Source organism: Nicotiana tabacum, chromosome 22 (genome assembly GCF_000715075.1).
Source record: "Nicotiana tabacum cultivar K326 chromosome 22, ASM71507v2, whole genome shotgun sequence".
Taxonomy (NCBI): Eukaryota; Viridiplantae; Streptophyta; class Magnoliopsida; order Solanales; family Solanaceae; genus Nicotiana; species Nicotiana tabacum.
Window position 1 is genome coordinate 109,188,311 of NC_134101.1, and position 12,449 is coordinate 109,200,759.

Genomic DNA, 12,449 nt, shown 5'->3' on the forward strand with positions numbered 1-12,449 from the left:
TTTTACCTGTTATTCCCCGAAGCATGTTTCCCCCTCCTATCTTTATTTGTTTATTTCTGTATTTCTTTTCCGCTGTATATATATTTGAACTGCACAGGTTTACTTGGTAGTCTAGTCCTAACCTCGTCACTACCTCGCCGGGGTTAGGCTAGATACTTACCAGCACATGGGGTCGGTAGTACTGATACTATACTCTGCACTATGTGCAGATCCCGGAGCAGCTTTTGGACCGTAGTGTGGAGGCTACCTTCAGTCCACGCGGAGATCCAAGATAGACCTGCAGGCGTCTGCAGGCCCTGGCGTCTCCCTCTATCCCTATTTCCTATTTCATTTTCCTTTTATTCAGAAACAGTGTATTGTCATTTTCTTCAGACTTTGTATATAGTAATCTTTTAGACCGTCTATGACGTTGTGACACCAGATTTTTGGTGCTTTAGGTTTTAAGAGTTGTAATAGATGCAGATTTCAGATATTTAATTGTTATCTTCCGCTTAATTATTTAAAGTTTCGCTGTTTTTAAGTTATCACCTTATATTTGTTTTAAAGAAATAATCGGTTAATGAAGTAATTAGATCAAAGATTTGGCTTGCTTAGCTCACATTAGTAGGCGCCATCACGACTCCTGAGGGTGGGAAATCAGGGTCGTGACAAATAGCTTTGTATGGTGATTTTGGTCTTAGGCGCATGTCCGGATTTGAATTTGGAAGTCTGTAGGTTGATTTGATACTTTTTGGCGAAAGTTGGAAAAGTTGGAGTTTTGGAAGGTTGAGAGATTTGACCGGGAGTTGAATTTGTTGATATCAAGTTCAAATTGTGATTTCTGGAGTTAGTATAGATCATTGTGTTATTTGGGACTTGCATGCAAAATTTGAGGTCATTGCGAGTTGATTTGATAAGATTCGGTGCGAGTTGTGGAAGTTGAAAGTTCATTAGGCTTGAATTGAGCGATTCATACTTTTGATATTGTTTGATATGATTTGAGGCCTCGAGTAGGTCTGCATTATGTTATGGAATTGGTTGGTATGATTGGACGGGGTCTCAGAAGCCCCGGTGTGTTTCGAACGAGTTTTGAATCATTTCCATATTCTTGGGCAAGCCTAGTTCTCGTGTTTCGCATCTGCACAAGTGGGAGCGCAGGTGCGGAGTCGCTTCTACAAAATTTTGGTCGCTTCTGCGACGTTGGGTCATGTTCAGATGTTCCTCTCCTGAGGATGAGGAACTGCATGTGCGATATCGCATTTGTGGAATATTGATCGCAGATGCGAAATAGAGGCTCAAGGTGGTCGTTCGCTTCTGCGGAGATTTGGGCGCTTCTGCGGGGTCACAGATGCAATGGTCTATTCGCAGGAGCGGTCCTAATCTGGTAAGTAGAAGTCGCAGGTGCAGGATTTGGCTCGCAAAAGCGAGAGCGCAAATGCGATGTTTTGTCCGCAAATGCGGAAATCCCTGGCAGAAAGTATATAGTTCGAGGGTTTGGTTATTTTATCATATTTTGAGTTGTAGAGCTTGATTTTGGGTGATTTTGGATGGGATTTTTATGATTTGGATTGGGGTAAGTATTCTTGACCCGTATTTGGTTATATTTCATGATTTCATCCTTGTTTTTATCATTAAATTAGTGATTTGTATTGGAGAAATTGGAGATTTTTGTAAAAGCTTTCTAAAACATAAAATAGTGATTTGAGGGCTGATCTGAGGACGGGATTGGATGATTTCCGTATAGTTGGACTCGTATCAAAATGGGTGTTCGAATTTTGTGAGTTTTGTCGGGTTCCGAGGTGCGAGCCCGGGGTTGACTTTTTTATTCTTGTTCAATATTGAAGCTTTATTATCCGAAATTGTTTCCTATTATATTTATGATATTAAGTTATTTTGACTAAATTTGATCAGTATGGAGGTTGTTACACACGGGAGGGCCTTTTTAGAGTACTGATTTAGCTTCTTTGAGGTAAGTATCTTGTCTAACCCTGTGTGACCCCTTAGGATTTGGATTGATTGTATTGTTGGAATTATGTGAAAGGTGTGTACATGAGATGACGAGAGTGTAATCAGCTCATATATGGAAAAATTGACTGATTTAGACTCTTAGGTTACTTTATGCATTTAATTAGAAATTGTTATTACTTGTTACATCTTTCGTTGTTGAATTCATTCTTATATGCTTAGATTGTAGTTGTTATTTCATGCTCTAGCTCCCATTGTCGAGTTTAATCTTATGTGTCTTAATTGAAGTTACTATTATATGTTATAATTTTCATTGTCAAATTTATTATGCATAAACCGAAGTTGTTAGAACATGTTCTATCCACCGTTGTTGAGTTACTCTGATATGTATTCAATTGAAGTTGTTAGTATACGTCATGCCTTTCATTGTTAAGTTAATTCTTAAGAAAGTAATGGAAGTTGGACCTTTTGAGAGTTATTAACCTATTTTAGTTAAAGTTGTTGTTTATGGAGTATCCTTCATTGTTGAGTTATTTTCTGTATCATTATGTTGTTATTGAGATTTGTGTTCACATCGTGGTTGAGCCGTGGGCTATGTGTTGTGGTGACATTGATACTGCTGTTTTTGAAAGGTTGAGGCCTATGTGTTGATGTGATGTTAGCACATGCGGATTTGTGTGTGGATTGATTGTTCAATGCGAAGCATAATGGTGGCATCTCACTATTGTTAATTATGCGGAGTGATATAGGTGGCTATTTTGTTTATTATCTCGGTGGAGCGATAAGGATGGATATTATGAGGAGTGATATGGGTAGCTATCGTGATGTATTGTCTAGGCAGAGTGATAAGGGTGGCTATTATGATATTGTCATTATGGAGAGATAAGGGGGGCTATGTTAGGGTTGATATGTGTTGGCCTGGGGGCACAATGTTGATGAATTTTGTGTGGTGGTATGATTTTCCTTGTGTGTATTAGGTGCCTTACGTGTCTTGTTGTGTTGTTTCTAATGAACTACTTGGTGTCTTTGATATTACTTGTTGGGCTGTAATAATACACTCGCACAAGCATACAACCGTAGCATGTTGTTTACACCAGTTCAGGAGCATGGAACTTAACATTCATTGATCATGCACATGTACTCTTGTATTATCTGTTTCCATTATGATATTGATCCTATGACCACGACTGATTGCGATAGTGATCCTATGACCATACTTGGCGGATTGTGATAGTGGGCTTGTTACCATGCCGGGTGGATTGAGATAATGACATGTGAGTTGTCCTTGTGATCGTAATTGATAATGTGGCACAAGATGTTATGAGCATATGATTTGTGATTTAGGACTCATGACTTGTGTTTATGAGATGAGGTATCTCGGAGTAATCTTGTTGTAAACCTTATGTTAGAACGGCTTGATTATTTGGTTGTCATTTGTTTATCTTATTTGGTTTCGCTGGTACTTTAACATGATTCCGGTTACTTTACTATTTTTATCACATGTTTATTCCTTGTTGTCATTTTACTGATTCTTGCTTCCCTTATTAGCTTTATACTCATATACTGTAGAGGTTATTATTACTATTAGGTGTCTTGACTTGTACCTGGTCACTACCCACCGAGATTAATCTTGATACTTATTAGGTACCAACCATGGGGTACTCATACTACACTTTCATACATTTTTGTGTAAATCCAGGTATTGGAGATAACAGACTCAGGCGGAGTTAGCTTCTTGATCGCGAGGATTCAAGATAGAACTACTTAGTCATCACAATCCCTTGGAGTCCTTTTTCTTTTGATTGTACAATCAATTCGTTATCCGAACATTATTGTATTTTGACTTTGAGATATCTCTATGTATTCATCTAGAGTTTGTGACTCTGTATTACCTAGTATTGGAAGGTTGTTGTGATTATTGTCGCGTAGGCTTGTTTCACCTTTATTTCGATATTTATATTAAACTCTAGTTTAAAAGATCATGTTTAACTAGTTTAACTGTTGTAAGCAATCGGCTTACCTAGTCTTAGAGACTAGGTGTCATCACAAGGCATAAGGCAGGAATTGGGTCGTGACACAACAATATAAAGTGAGGGAAAGAACTAGACTATGTGTTAGGCTGACAATTAGTCAGGCCTAATTTAAATTTAAGGAGCAACATACTTTAGCACAGCAACGCAACTGGAAGAGTACGCAGCTCAACTCAGTGGTCTTGCGCCAGAGTTCATCATGAACTCCATAAGGCCCAAATGGTTCATGCAAAAAAAAGATTTCATTAGCACTTGCATATGAGACATAATACAGAATCATAAAAGATGAATATGAACATGATCCAAAGGACAAAGCTAAACAAACATTTATTTGTTACACCCCTCTAAGGATTAGTCAAGGCCAAGGATCATTGGCTAGAATAAACCATATTCACCTACAAAGTCTCCTTATGAACCCCTGGCACTTCAGAGTCACAGAGGTCTCTAAGACCCAGAGTAGTGCTTGTGCTAGTGAGGTGGTCCCTTGATAGTGAAGTCAAGCTCATAATAGAAGCCATTAACAACTTAACCTTGCTCTTGCATAGCGATTTGACACATAAATCTTGACTTAAAGTCTTTACACAAGCAACCTGACCAAGGAGGCCCAAGCAGCAACCACAATAAAACTTCTTACATCACAGAAGGTCCGTGCAATGTCTTAAATCATATGAGCATGACAGGTTTAAGGACTTAATCAAATGAAGCACAACAATCTCAAAATAACTAGACTTATTGACATACTATCACTAATATTAAACAGTTAGTTAGGTAAAATAAATAGATAATTAGGGCACTAACACATGCTTCCAATTCAAAGTATCCTTAGTAAGTGATCACTGTTGGAGTACATGATGCAGGAGTATATCATCACGTATAGGATCTCAAAAGGGTTTAGGAAGTTTCAAAGGCTCGGAGTCAACTCAGAATCATTCTATATGCCATGACACATACATAATCTTCTTAGGAGTCACTGTTTCAGCCAAATATGATCAAATAGAGTCTCAGAATAAAAGTTGTTAATCATTTATCCCTATAGGCATGCTTACTATGTTAAATATGCTTTCAAGATTGAGACCTTAGCTAGAGTTTATCATGAAATGAACATTCCAAACATGTATTCCCTTATTAGGTTTCAATAGAGGTCTAGCGCTTCACTGAGAATACGGTAACAACAAGCATGACTTTTGCACTCATCATGAATCAGAATTTATAGGAAACCAAAACACCCCCAGGACAGACACTTAATGACCCAAACTTCAATGCATATTAAGCTATCTCGATCAAGCATTTCATGATAAAAAAATAGCCTTACAAAGGTCATGTTAACAGAAGCGACAACAAGAGCTATTCAACATGATAGAGTAATCTGATTTTAATCTCAAATTGAACCCTATAGGCATGGTATCTCTAACATAATAGTGCATGGTAAAAGAGAATAACATTTAGTTAGAACTATCAATCAGCCTATACTAACAATGCTTAACCAACAGACTAGGCAGTGTTAACTCGTACCAATGAAAAACTTTGAAACATAGTCTTTACAACAACAAACAGTCATAAGATGGCAAGGGCACTTGTTTACAGCTAACACTAACAAAGCAGGCATTTGATTTCAAGTCAATAGGTAGTTCACTAAACGAAACATGATCACCATTAAGCCATAAAGTGTAACATGCTAAGCTAGGTAGACAAATCTCATAACATGCTTCAGATGCTAACATGATAAGCAAGATTGAAACACACTCATTAGACCAATTAAGTAGAATAACTACACATGAGAAGCTATAAATGAGATCTGGCCATTGAAACGAATTGTAAAAGTGTACTGACCTTCCGTAGGGAAACAAACCAGGGTATTGAACTTAGTCGTTAGGAATTAGTACTCACACTCAACTTCAAGACAATTAAGTTTAACAAAAAACAAAAAAAAAAAAGAAATTATAAGCAATAGGCAGAGATATTTATACTTTAGTGTAGTTGCATTTACTACTAGTTGTTCGATTGTCAGGTGAGGCATTTAAGCCGGTATTTATAGCCAGGGATTGGCCTTAGGGTTCTGAGTTTGAACATTCAAAGTTGATACAAGATAGAGAAAAATTATGAACACTAATGAAAGATCATATGACGATATCAAGGGAAAAGGATTGAAAAACAGACGGAAAAGAGAATAAGGATTACCCTATCAGAACAGACTAGTCGTTGAAGCTTAGTGACCTCCGGACAAAGCTTTTACCCAGAGGTCCTTTCGTTTGGCCTCTGGGTCATCATAATTCACCGTGAGGTTGAGATTCCCATGAATCTGAAATTGCATGCCATGTTTTAATGGCAATTTTGAACAGAGGTGGGTGTGATGATGAGATTTGGGGCCTTTCACATTAGAGGCTAGGGTTTTGGAATTTGGGGATTTGGAAGGGGATGATGGAAATAGGCATTTTCGGCTAGATTCGCGGCTGGGGGGAAGGGGTAACGATAATGGTTTCACAGTTGTCTCTTAGACTTTGCATCAATTTGTGCCACGTCTCAGAGATTGCAGAGAGGAAAGGACGACGAGAGTGAGAGAGGAAAAGGGAAATGGGGCGGTTGGCGCAGTGAGGGAATGACATATGGTTTGGGGGTTTGGTATGTTTAAAATGGAGGAGTGATCTTGGGCCGTTGGATCAATTAGATCAATGGCTCATATTTATTTTTAGTTTAAAGAATAAAAAGAAAACAATTTGGGGATTAAACGGGACCGTTGGATCAAGAGATTAAAACTAAAGGGAAAAGCGTGATTAATGTGGACCATTGATAAGTTTGATCAACGATCCCTGTGCATTGTTTTAGTTTTGTGAGAGACTTTGGAGTGCTTTTTTTTGCCAATTTTGGACAAAATTTGTTGGGTTCTGTAAGAATAGGCTGAAATTAAACCCCATAGCCACTTTAATCTAAACTCACTAATTGCAAATGTATCCTGTTTTTAATCTTAACCCCTTTTTCATAATTAAATTAATTAAACTTATTTAATCCTAATAAAACATAATAAAGTACAATTAAAGGAAATATTATTAACCAATTACTATAAGCTAATTTTATATTATCAAAATAATTAAAAAGATCTCATAGTTATATATATTAAAATCATAAAAGCCGATTGGTTAATTAATTAAAATAATAGCGGTGGTATGATTGTAATTATTTAAGACTACATTATTATTTTATAATTATAAGCATATTATATATTACTTACTATATATGTCTAGAAAAATAGATAATTTGAATAATATATATATTTCCAGAAAAATAGATAATTTGAATAATAATTTCAAAAAGACCTTATTAAATTATTATTGATCAAGAAGCTTAATAATTTATTAGAAGAGAGGGAGGGTCAAAAATAGTCGTCAATGAAACCTGATTCTCGTATATGGTTTGTTAATTATCAAAACATCATTTCATGCTCAGCTCAATGTACCCCACAGAGCTTTTTTTGCTCAATGGTATAGTTTAATCCATGGATTACCTTAAGTTCTAATAGTCAAATAGTTTTTAAGTGCTAATGTCGCCTAGCGAGCTACAGATAATTTGTAAATATGCAATTTTTGCAGAAACAGCATGGCGACTGGGATATTCCGAACCAATGCCACAACAAAGAGGTACTTGATGGGCTGAACAAATCCTTATCAATTGCTTCTCTCTGCTCTGTTTGGATCAATAGCTACTATCTGCTCCATCTACTACATTTTCATCACCACTCACCCCCAACAACACCTTTTGCCCCCACCCCTAACAAGAAGTTATATCGTTTTTCCTATGTTATAAATGAAGAGACACAAATTCAACAATTTGATAAGCATTTTCTGAACTTTTGATGGGCCAGTTAGAAAGCTCTGTCGAATCCAGATCTTTCCTTTAGGGCTTTTGAAATAGCTTGAATAGTGGACGGTGTTGTCCGGCAACAACCACCGATGAGTTTAGCACCTGCGTCGCGCTATATTGGTGCAAACTGCTCGAACTTCTCTTCATCAAAGCATTTCGATGGCTGCCAATAAGGTCATCAAATAGTGTTATGAACATATACCTAGAGATTCACTCAAAAAGAAGTCTGGGAATCCAGGCATGTGATAAGAAAAAGTTACCAGCCATCTTTTTGAAATGCCATCCCATATCTCACCACTATTGGGATAAACAATTATTGCCTTTGCTGTCAACTGTGGAATTGAACTAGATCAGAAATGATGTGCCCAATTTCTAAGTTATAATTCTACGGAACTTATCTCATAAAGATAATTTTCTTACAAATGAGAATGATTACCTCCTTAAGTTCCTGGATGAGAGTTTGAATAAAATGGGGAGGTGCGCAGTTAATTCCAAATGCACTAACTTTGTCACTCCTATTAATTACATCAAGGCAATCCTTGAAGCTTTCTCCCGATGGCGCGTTCTTACCATCCACTGAGCTGAAACATATCCAAGAAGGAATCTGTACATTTTCTTCTTCAAGCAGCTCCACACATGCCTGCAGCATCAGTTTCATAATGTGGTACGGAAAATTTCAATGAACCAACCTCCAAGCCTAGTATTGCCTTGGCGAAAACTACCAAATAAAGTAAAAACTCAGAACGTTTAGCTACAAATTATGTCAATTTCAAAGGGTGCAGGCAAAAATCATTTGTCACTCTAGAAGGCATTTTAAGCACCATTTTTTGTTAAGACACACAGAAGATTTGGCATTTGAGCCTAGATTTCCGTCTGTATTGAAGTCATATGAGGCACCTTGGAGCTCTTATTTTCACTACGTGGGAAATAAAATCTGTCCTACTTTAGCTGTGTTATTAAGAATTATACTGGGAATACATTGTTTGAATAATAAAAAAAAGAATTATTAAGAAGCTGTTTATGCCAGTGTTTTTACTGTGTAAGCAATTTAATAGATCCATGTTTCAAAAATAATGTTATTGACCTGCCAAGACAAATAAATATATGAAGATGTCAATTATACGAATGTTTTCTGCTCTTAATCAGGAACCGAATAAGATAGATATCTGCGTACGGGTAAAATCAGGGATAATGTTACTCCGATTTCCCGGTAAAGAAACGAGAGGGAAACATGATCTGACGCAACCTCAAGTAAAGCCAAAGTGTTCCTCGTTTCGGAGCCCGGGAAACGGTACATCCGGGATCGGACAGGGCTGAACACCGGGTCCGGACAGAGTAAAGGTTCGAGACTAAGGAAAAAAAACGGTTAAGCACGATAAGCAGGGAGCCATAATATCCATCCTCAACCGGATATTACGGCGCAAATCCCGCCCGATATAAATTGCAGGTCGACGTTTAATGAAATAAAGAAAATTTTTACCTTATTTAGACTTGTACTAGGATTAAATTCCCCTACTATATATACTATATAAAGGGGATAACTTTTTTATTTTTAACCACTATTGGCATGCATGTCAAAGCAATAAAGTTCATTTTTGTCTTCTAGCTATCTTTAGTTTCGGTTTTCATCAGTTACAACCGAGCCCATATCGAGGGCTCGATCGGAGCCAATTTCAGTGTTCAACTTAAAGCTAGGCTTAATCATTCCATCGTGTTTGGTTTGATCGTTTTATCTCTTTAATTTAATTATTTGTTGTTCTTAGATCGTTCTATTAAATTAAATCCGTATTCTTTAAACCGTGAACGAATTTAATTGTTACTCATTTTAAAGGTAAATAATATCTACAATGATTAACAAGATGCCTGATGAACATTACTGCAAACAATAATTTGACAAAATAATGGCGATCTATATACAAGGAATTAAATGCAAGACAATACCTGAGCTTCTAATTTGTTGGGAATGGTCTCAAATGCCAGTATATCTGGTCCTGCATCCACAAGAACTTGTAGTCTATGTCGATGGAAATCCTTGAGCTTATCCAGACATACATGTGGTCCATAATCTCCGCTGGGAGGAACAAAGTTCACAAGATGAAGATTTTTGGGACCTCAAACATACATTAAATGTAATTGAATTTTTTCATAATAAAACAAGGTAATCTACTTGTACTCTGAACCATCAGCAAGATACGCTCCATAGCTTCCAATTGAGGCTGCAACCAGAGCCCTGTTATAGCTCTGTGTGGGATTTCTTTTCACAACATTCCAGAACTTATCCCGGGCTTCAACTGCTAACTTCACACTTTTCTCTAACAACGATTCTGCTTCTTCAATGGATAATCCCCTTGATAAAAATCCTGGAATTGTGGCCTACAACCATAAACTTAGAAACTGTTCCAAATAAGTAGGATTTTTAAATCCTGGAATTAGCCATAACGTACCTGGTAGGATGAGGTCACTAGTATATCTGCGCCAGCTTCCAGATATTCCAAATGTACCTGCGCGCATTCAAGTAATTCACCGTTACAGCTAGCCACATTGCTAAATATTAGTAGTGCGCAAACAAGATCGGGATTATGGCGTACCCGTTTGACAAGATCGGGATCTTTGATCAAGCAAAGAGCGCTCCAGAGAGGATCATTAATGGAAGCGCCATGCTTCTCGAGTTGCGTGGCCAAACCGCCATCAACGACGGCACAACCCCCTGCTTTCTCAATCAGATCATCTAACAACGCACTAGCTTTGACAATACCCATTTCTCAAAATTCTTTTTTTGCTCCTTCTGGTGTTAGGGCTAGAGCGAACAAATCAACAAAGTGGTTTATGGGAGAGATTTTATAGGCGCCAGTTAGGTGACACAGAATTCAATCACGCGTTATTCGGTGGACTCGAAATTTTTTATCCTATGCATGGACTTATTTTCCTGTGTGTAAATTATAAATAGACGTGCAAATAGCACAGCTGTGAACGCGGACGCTTTAAGAAAGTAAGTTCATCCTAGAATTGGGTTGGTCCATGTTATGTGTCTCGGTTCAACTCTCCACTATCGCTATCTTACCTACCTAAATCTTATACACCTGCTGACTCATCATTTTAGCTAGTGTTTTGGCTCTAAATTATTAAATTTGTTTTGAAAAATTTGATTTGGGTGAAATTGGTTTGAAGATGAAACGGTGTTGGATATCAGTTTTCAAAACATATTTCAATTTTTTTTAAAAAAAACATGAAACAGGTCCAAGATTTTAAAGTGTCACGACCCAAGTTCGCCCTCCGTGAACGGTCATGACGGCACCTAGTCTCTACGACTAGGTAAGCCCAATAAATTGCGGAAAAGGAAACGAAATACGAAACTAGCAAGAACTGCGAATAAACATAATAAAAAATGTTTAAGATGCCGCTCGGCATATACAAATACACACTCTAAAAACTGAATCAACTCCCAAAATCCGGAATCTCATGAAATCACAAGTTGTGGATACTTCATAGCGTTCTAACTCTAGAATGTCTAATCAAATGAAAGTACAGAAGGTCTATAGCTAAAAGAGAGAATAGAGAGGGACTTCTCGGTCTGCTTACGCGACAGATATACCTCGAAGTCTTTAAAGATCACCTCGTCTCACTAATAGTATGGCTGAACCGAAGAACCTGGATCTGCACACGAAAAACATGTGCAGAAAAGGGCATGAGTACACTACAGCGGTACCCAGTAAGTGCCAAGCCTAACCTCGGTCGAGTATTGACGAGGAAGGTCAGGGCCCTACTGGTTATATACATAAAACGAGGTAAGACAGTATAAAATATTACAAATAGAATATACTCAGTACACAGAGATAGCAATAGGGGATCTCCCAGGATATCGTCCTGTAGTCCCAAACGTAAAAGTGTAGAGGATCTCCCGGAATACCAATTCGTAGTCCCAAAGTAAATATCCAGTACAGGAAAATCTCACGGGTGTCGTCCCGTAGTCCCAAATATAATCGTGCAAGGGGATCTCCCGGAATACCGATCCGTAGTACCAAAGTAAACATGCATGGGAATCTCCCAGGATATCATCCAGTAGTTCCAAAGTAAACAAACAATAGTATCAAGAAAGAATTTGCAGTTCTATTCATGGATAAATAGGAATTCTACTTTGAATATGCTGCACAGAATACAAGTAGGCAGATAAAGCAGGTAAGACAATTAGAGCACATAAGCATGTTTTTCCTAGGCTAAACAAGAGGCTTCAATTACAAGTATTGCTCAATTACAAGAAAAACACAGGTATTTACTTAATAAAAACGAGATTTTTTTCAATAGTTAGCATGCGTATGCCCTAGTCACCTCACGTGCACGGCACTCATATAACAACAATACTAAAATCCTAAGGGGATTCCCCCCCCCCACAAGGTTAGGCAAGCCACTTACCTCGAATCGGCTCAAAATCAATCTGAAATTAGGCTCTTGCCACGAGTATCCAACTCCGGGTGGCCTAAATTTAATCAAATTAATATCATAACGTAAATACAACTACAAATAACTAATTTAGCAAATAAAATCAAAGCTAGGGCAAGAAAATAGAAAAATGCCCAAAAATTCTTCCTGAACCCACGTCTCGGAATCGGGTTAAAATTACGG

General features: G+C 37.6%; 1 protein-coding gene and 1 long non-coding RNA gene across 3 annotated transcripts; both read right to left on the reverse strand.

The window, feature by feature from the left end:
• Nucleotides 1–4,201: 4,201 nt before the first annotated feature.
• Nucleotides 4,202–7,159, reverse strand: LOC107799273 (uncharacterized). 2 transcript variants are annotated; one of them, XR_001651095.2, is made up of 2 exons: nt 6,153–7,159; nt 4,202–4,564 (listed from the first exon to the last, which is right to left on the reverse strand). It is a non-coding gene; the product is annotated as an uncharacterized LOC107799273 (long non-coding RNA). The 2 variants fall into 2 exon arrangements; XR_001651094.2 differs by having other exon boundaries at nt 4,202–4,631.
• Nucleotides 7,160–7,616: 457 nt separating this feature from the next.
• On the reverse strand, nt 7,617–10,748 carry LOC107799272 (homocysteine S-methyltransferase 1). The gene is made up of 7 exons (XM_016622364.2): nt 10,418–10,748; nt 10,274–10,330; nt 9,997–10,202; nt 9,771–9,900; nt 8,266–8,469; nt 8,090–8,161; nt 7,617–7,992 (listed from the first exon to the last, which is right to left on the reverse strand). Exons 1-7 carry the CDS (start codon nt 10,586–10,588, stop codon nt 7,942–7,944), a joined length of 891 nt encoding a protein of 296 aa, XP_016477850.2. The 5' UTR covers nt 10,589–10,748; the 3' UTR covers nt 7,617–7,941.
• Nucleotides 10,749–12,449: the final 1,701 nt, after the last annotated feature.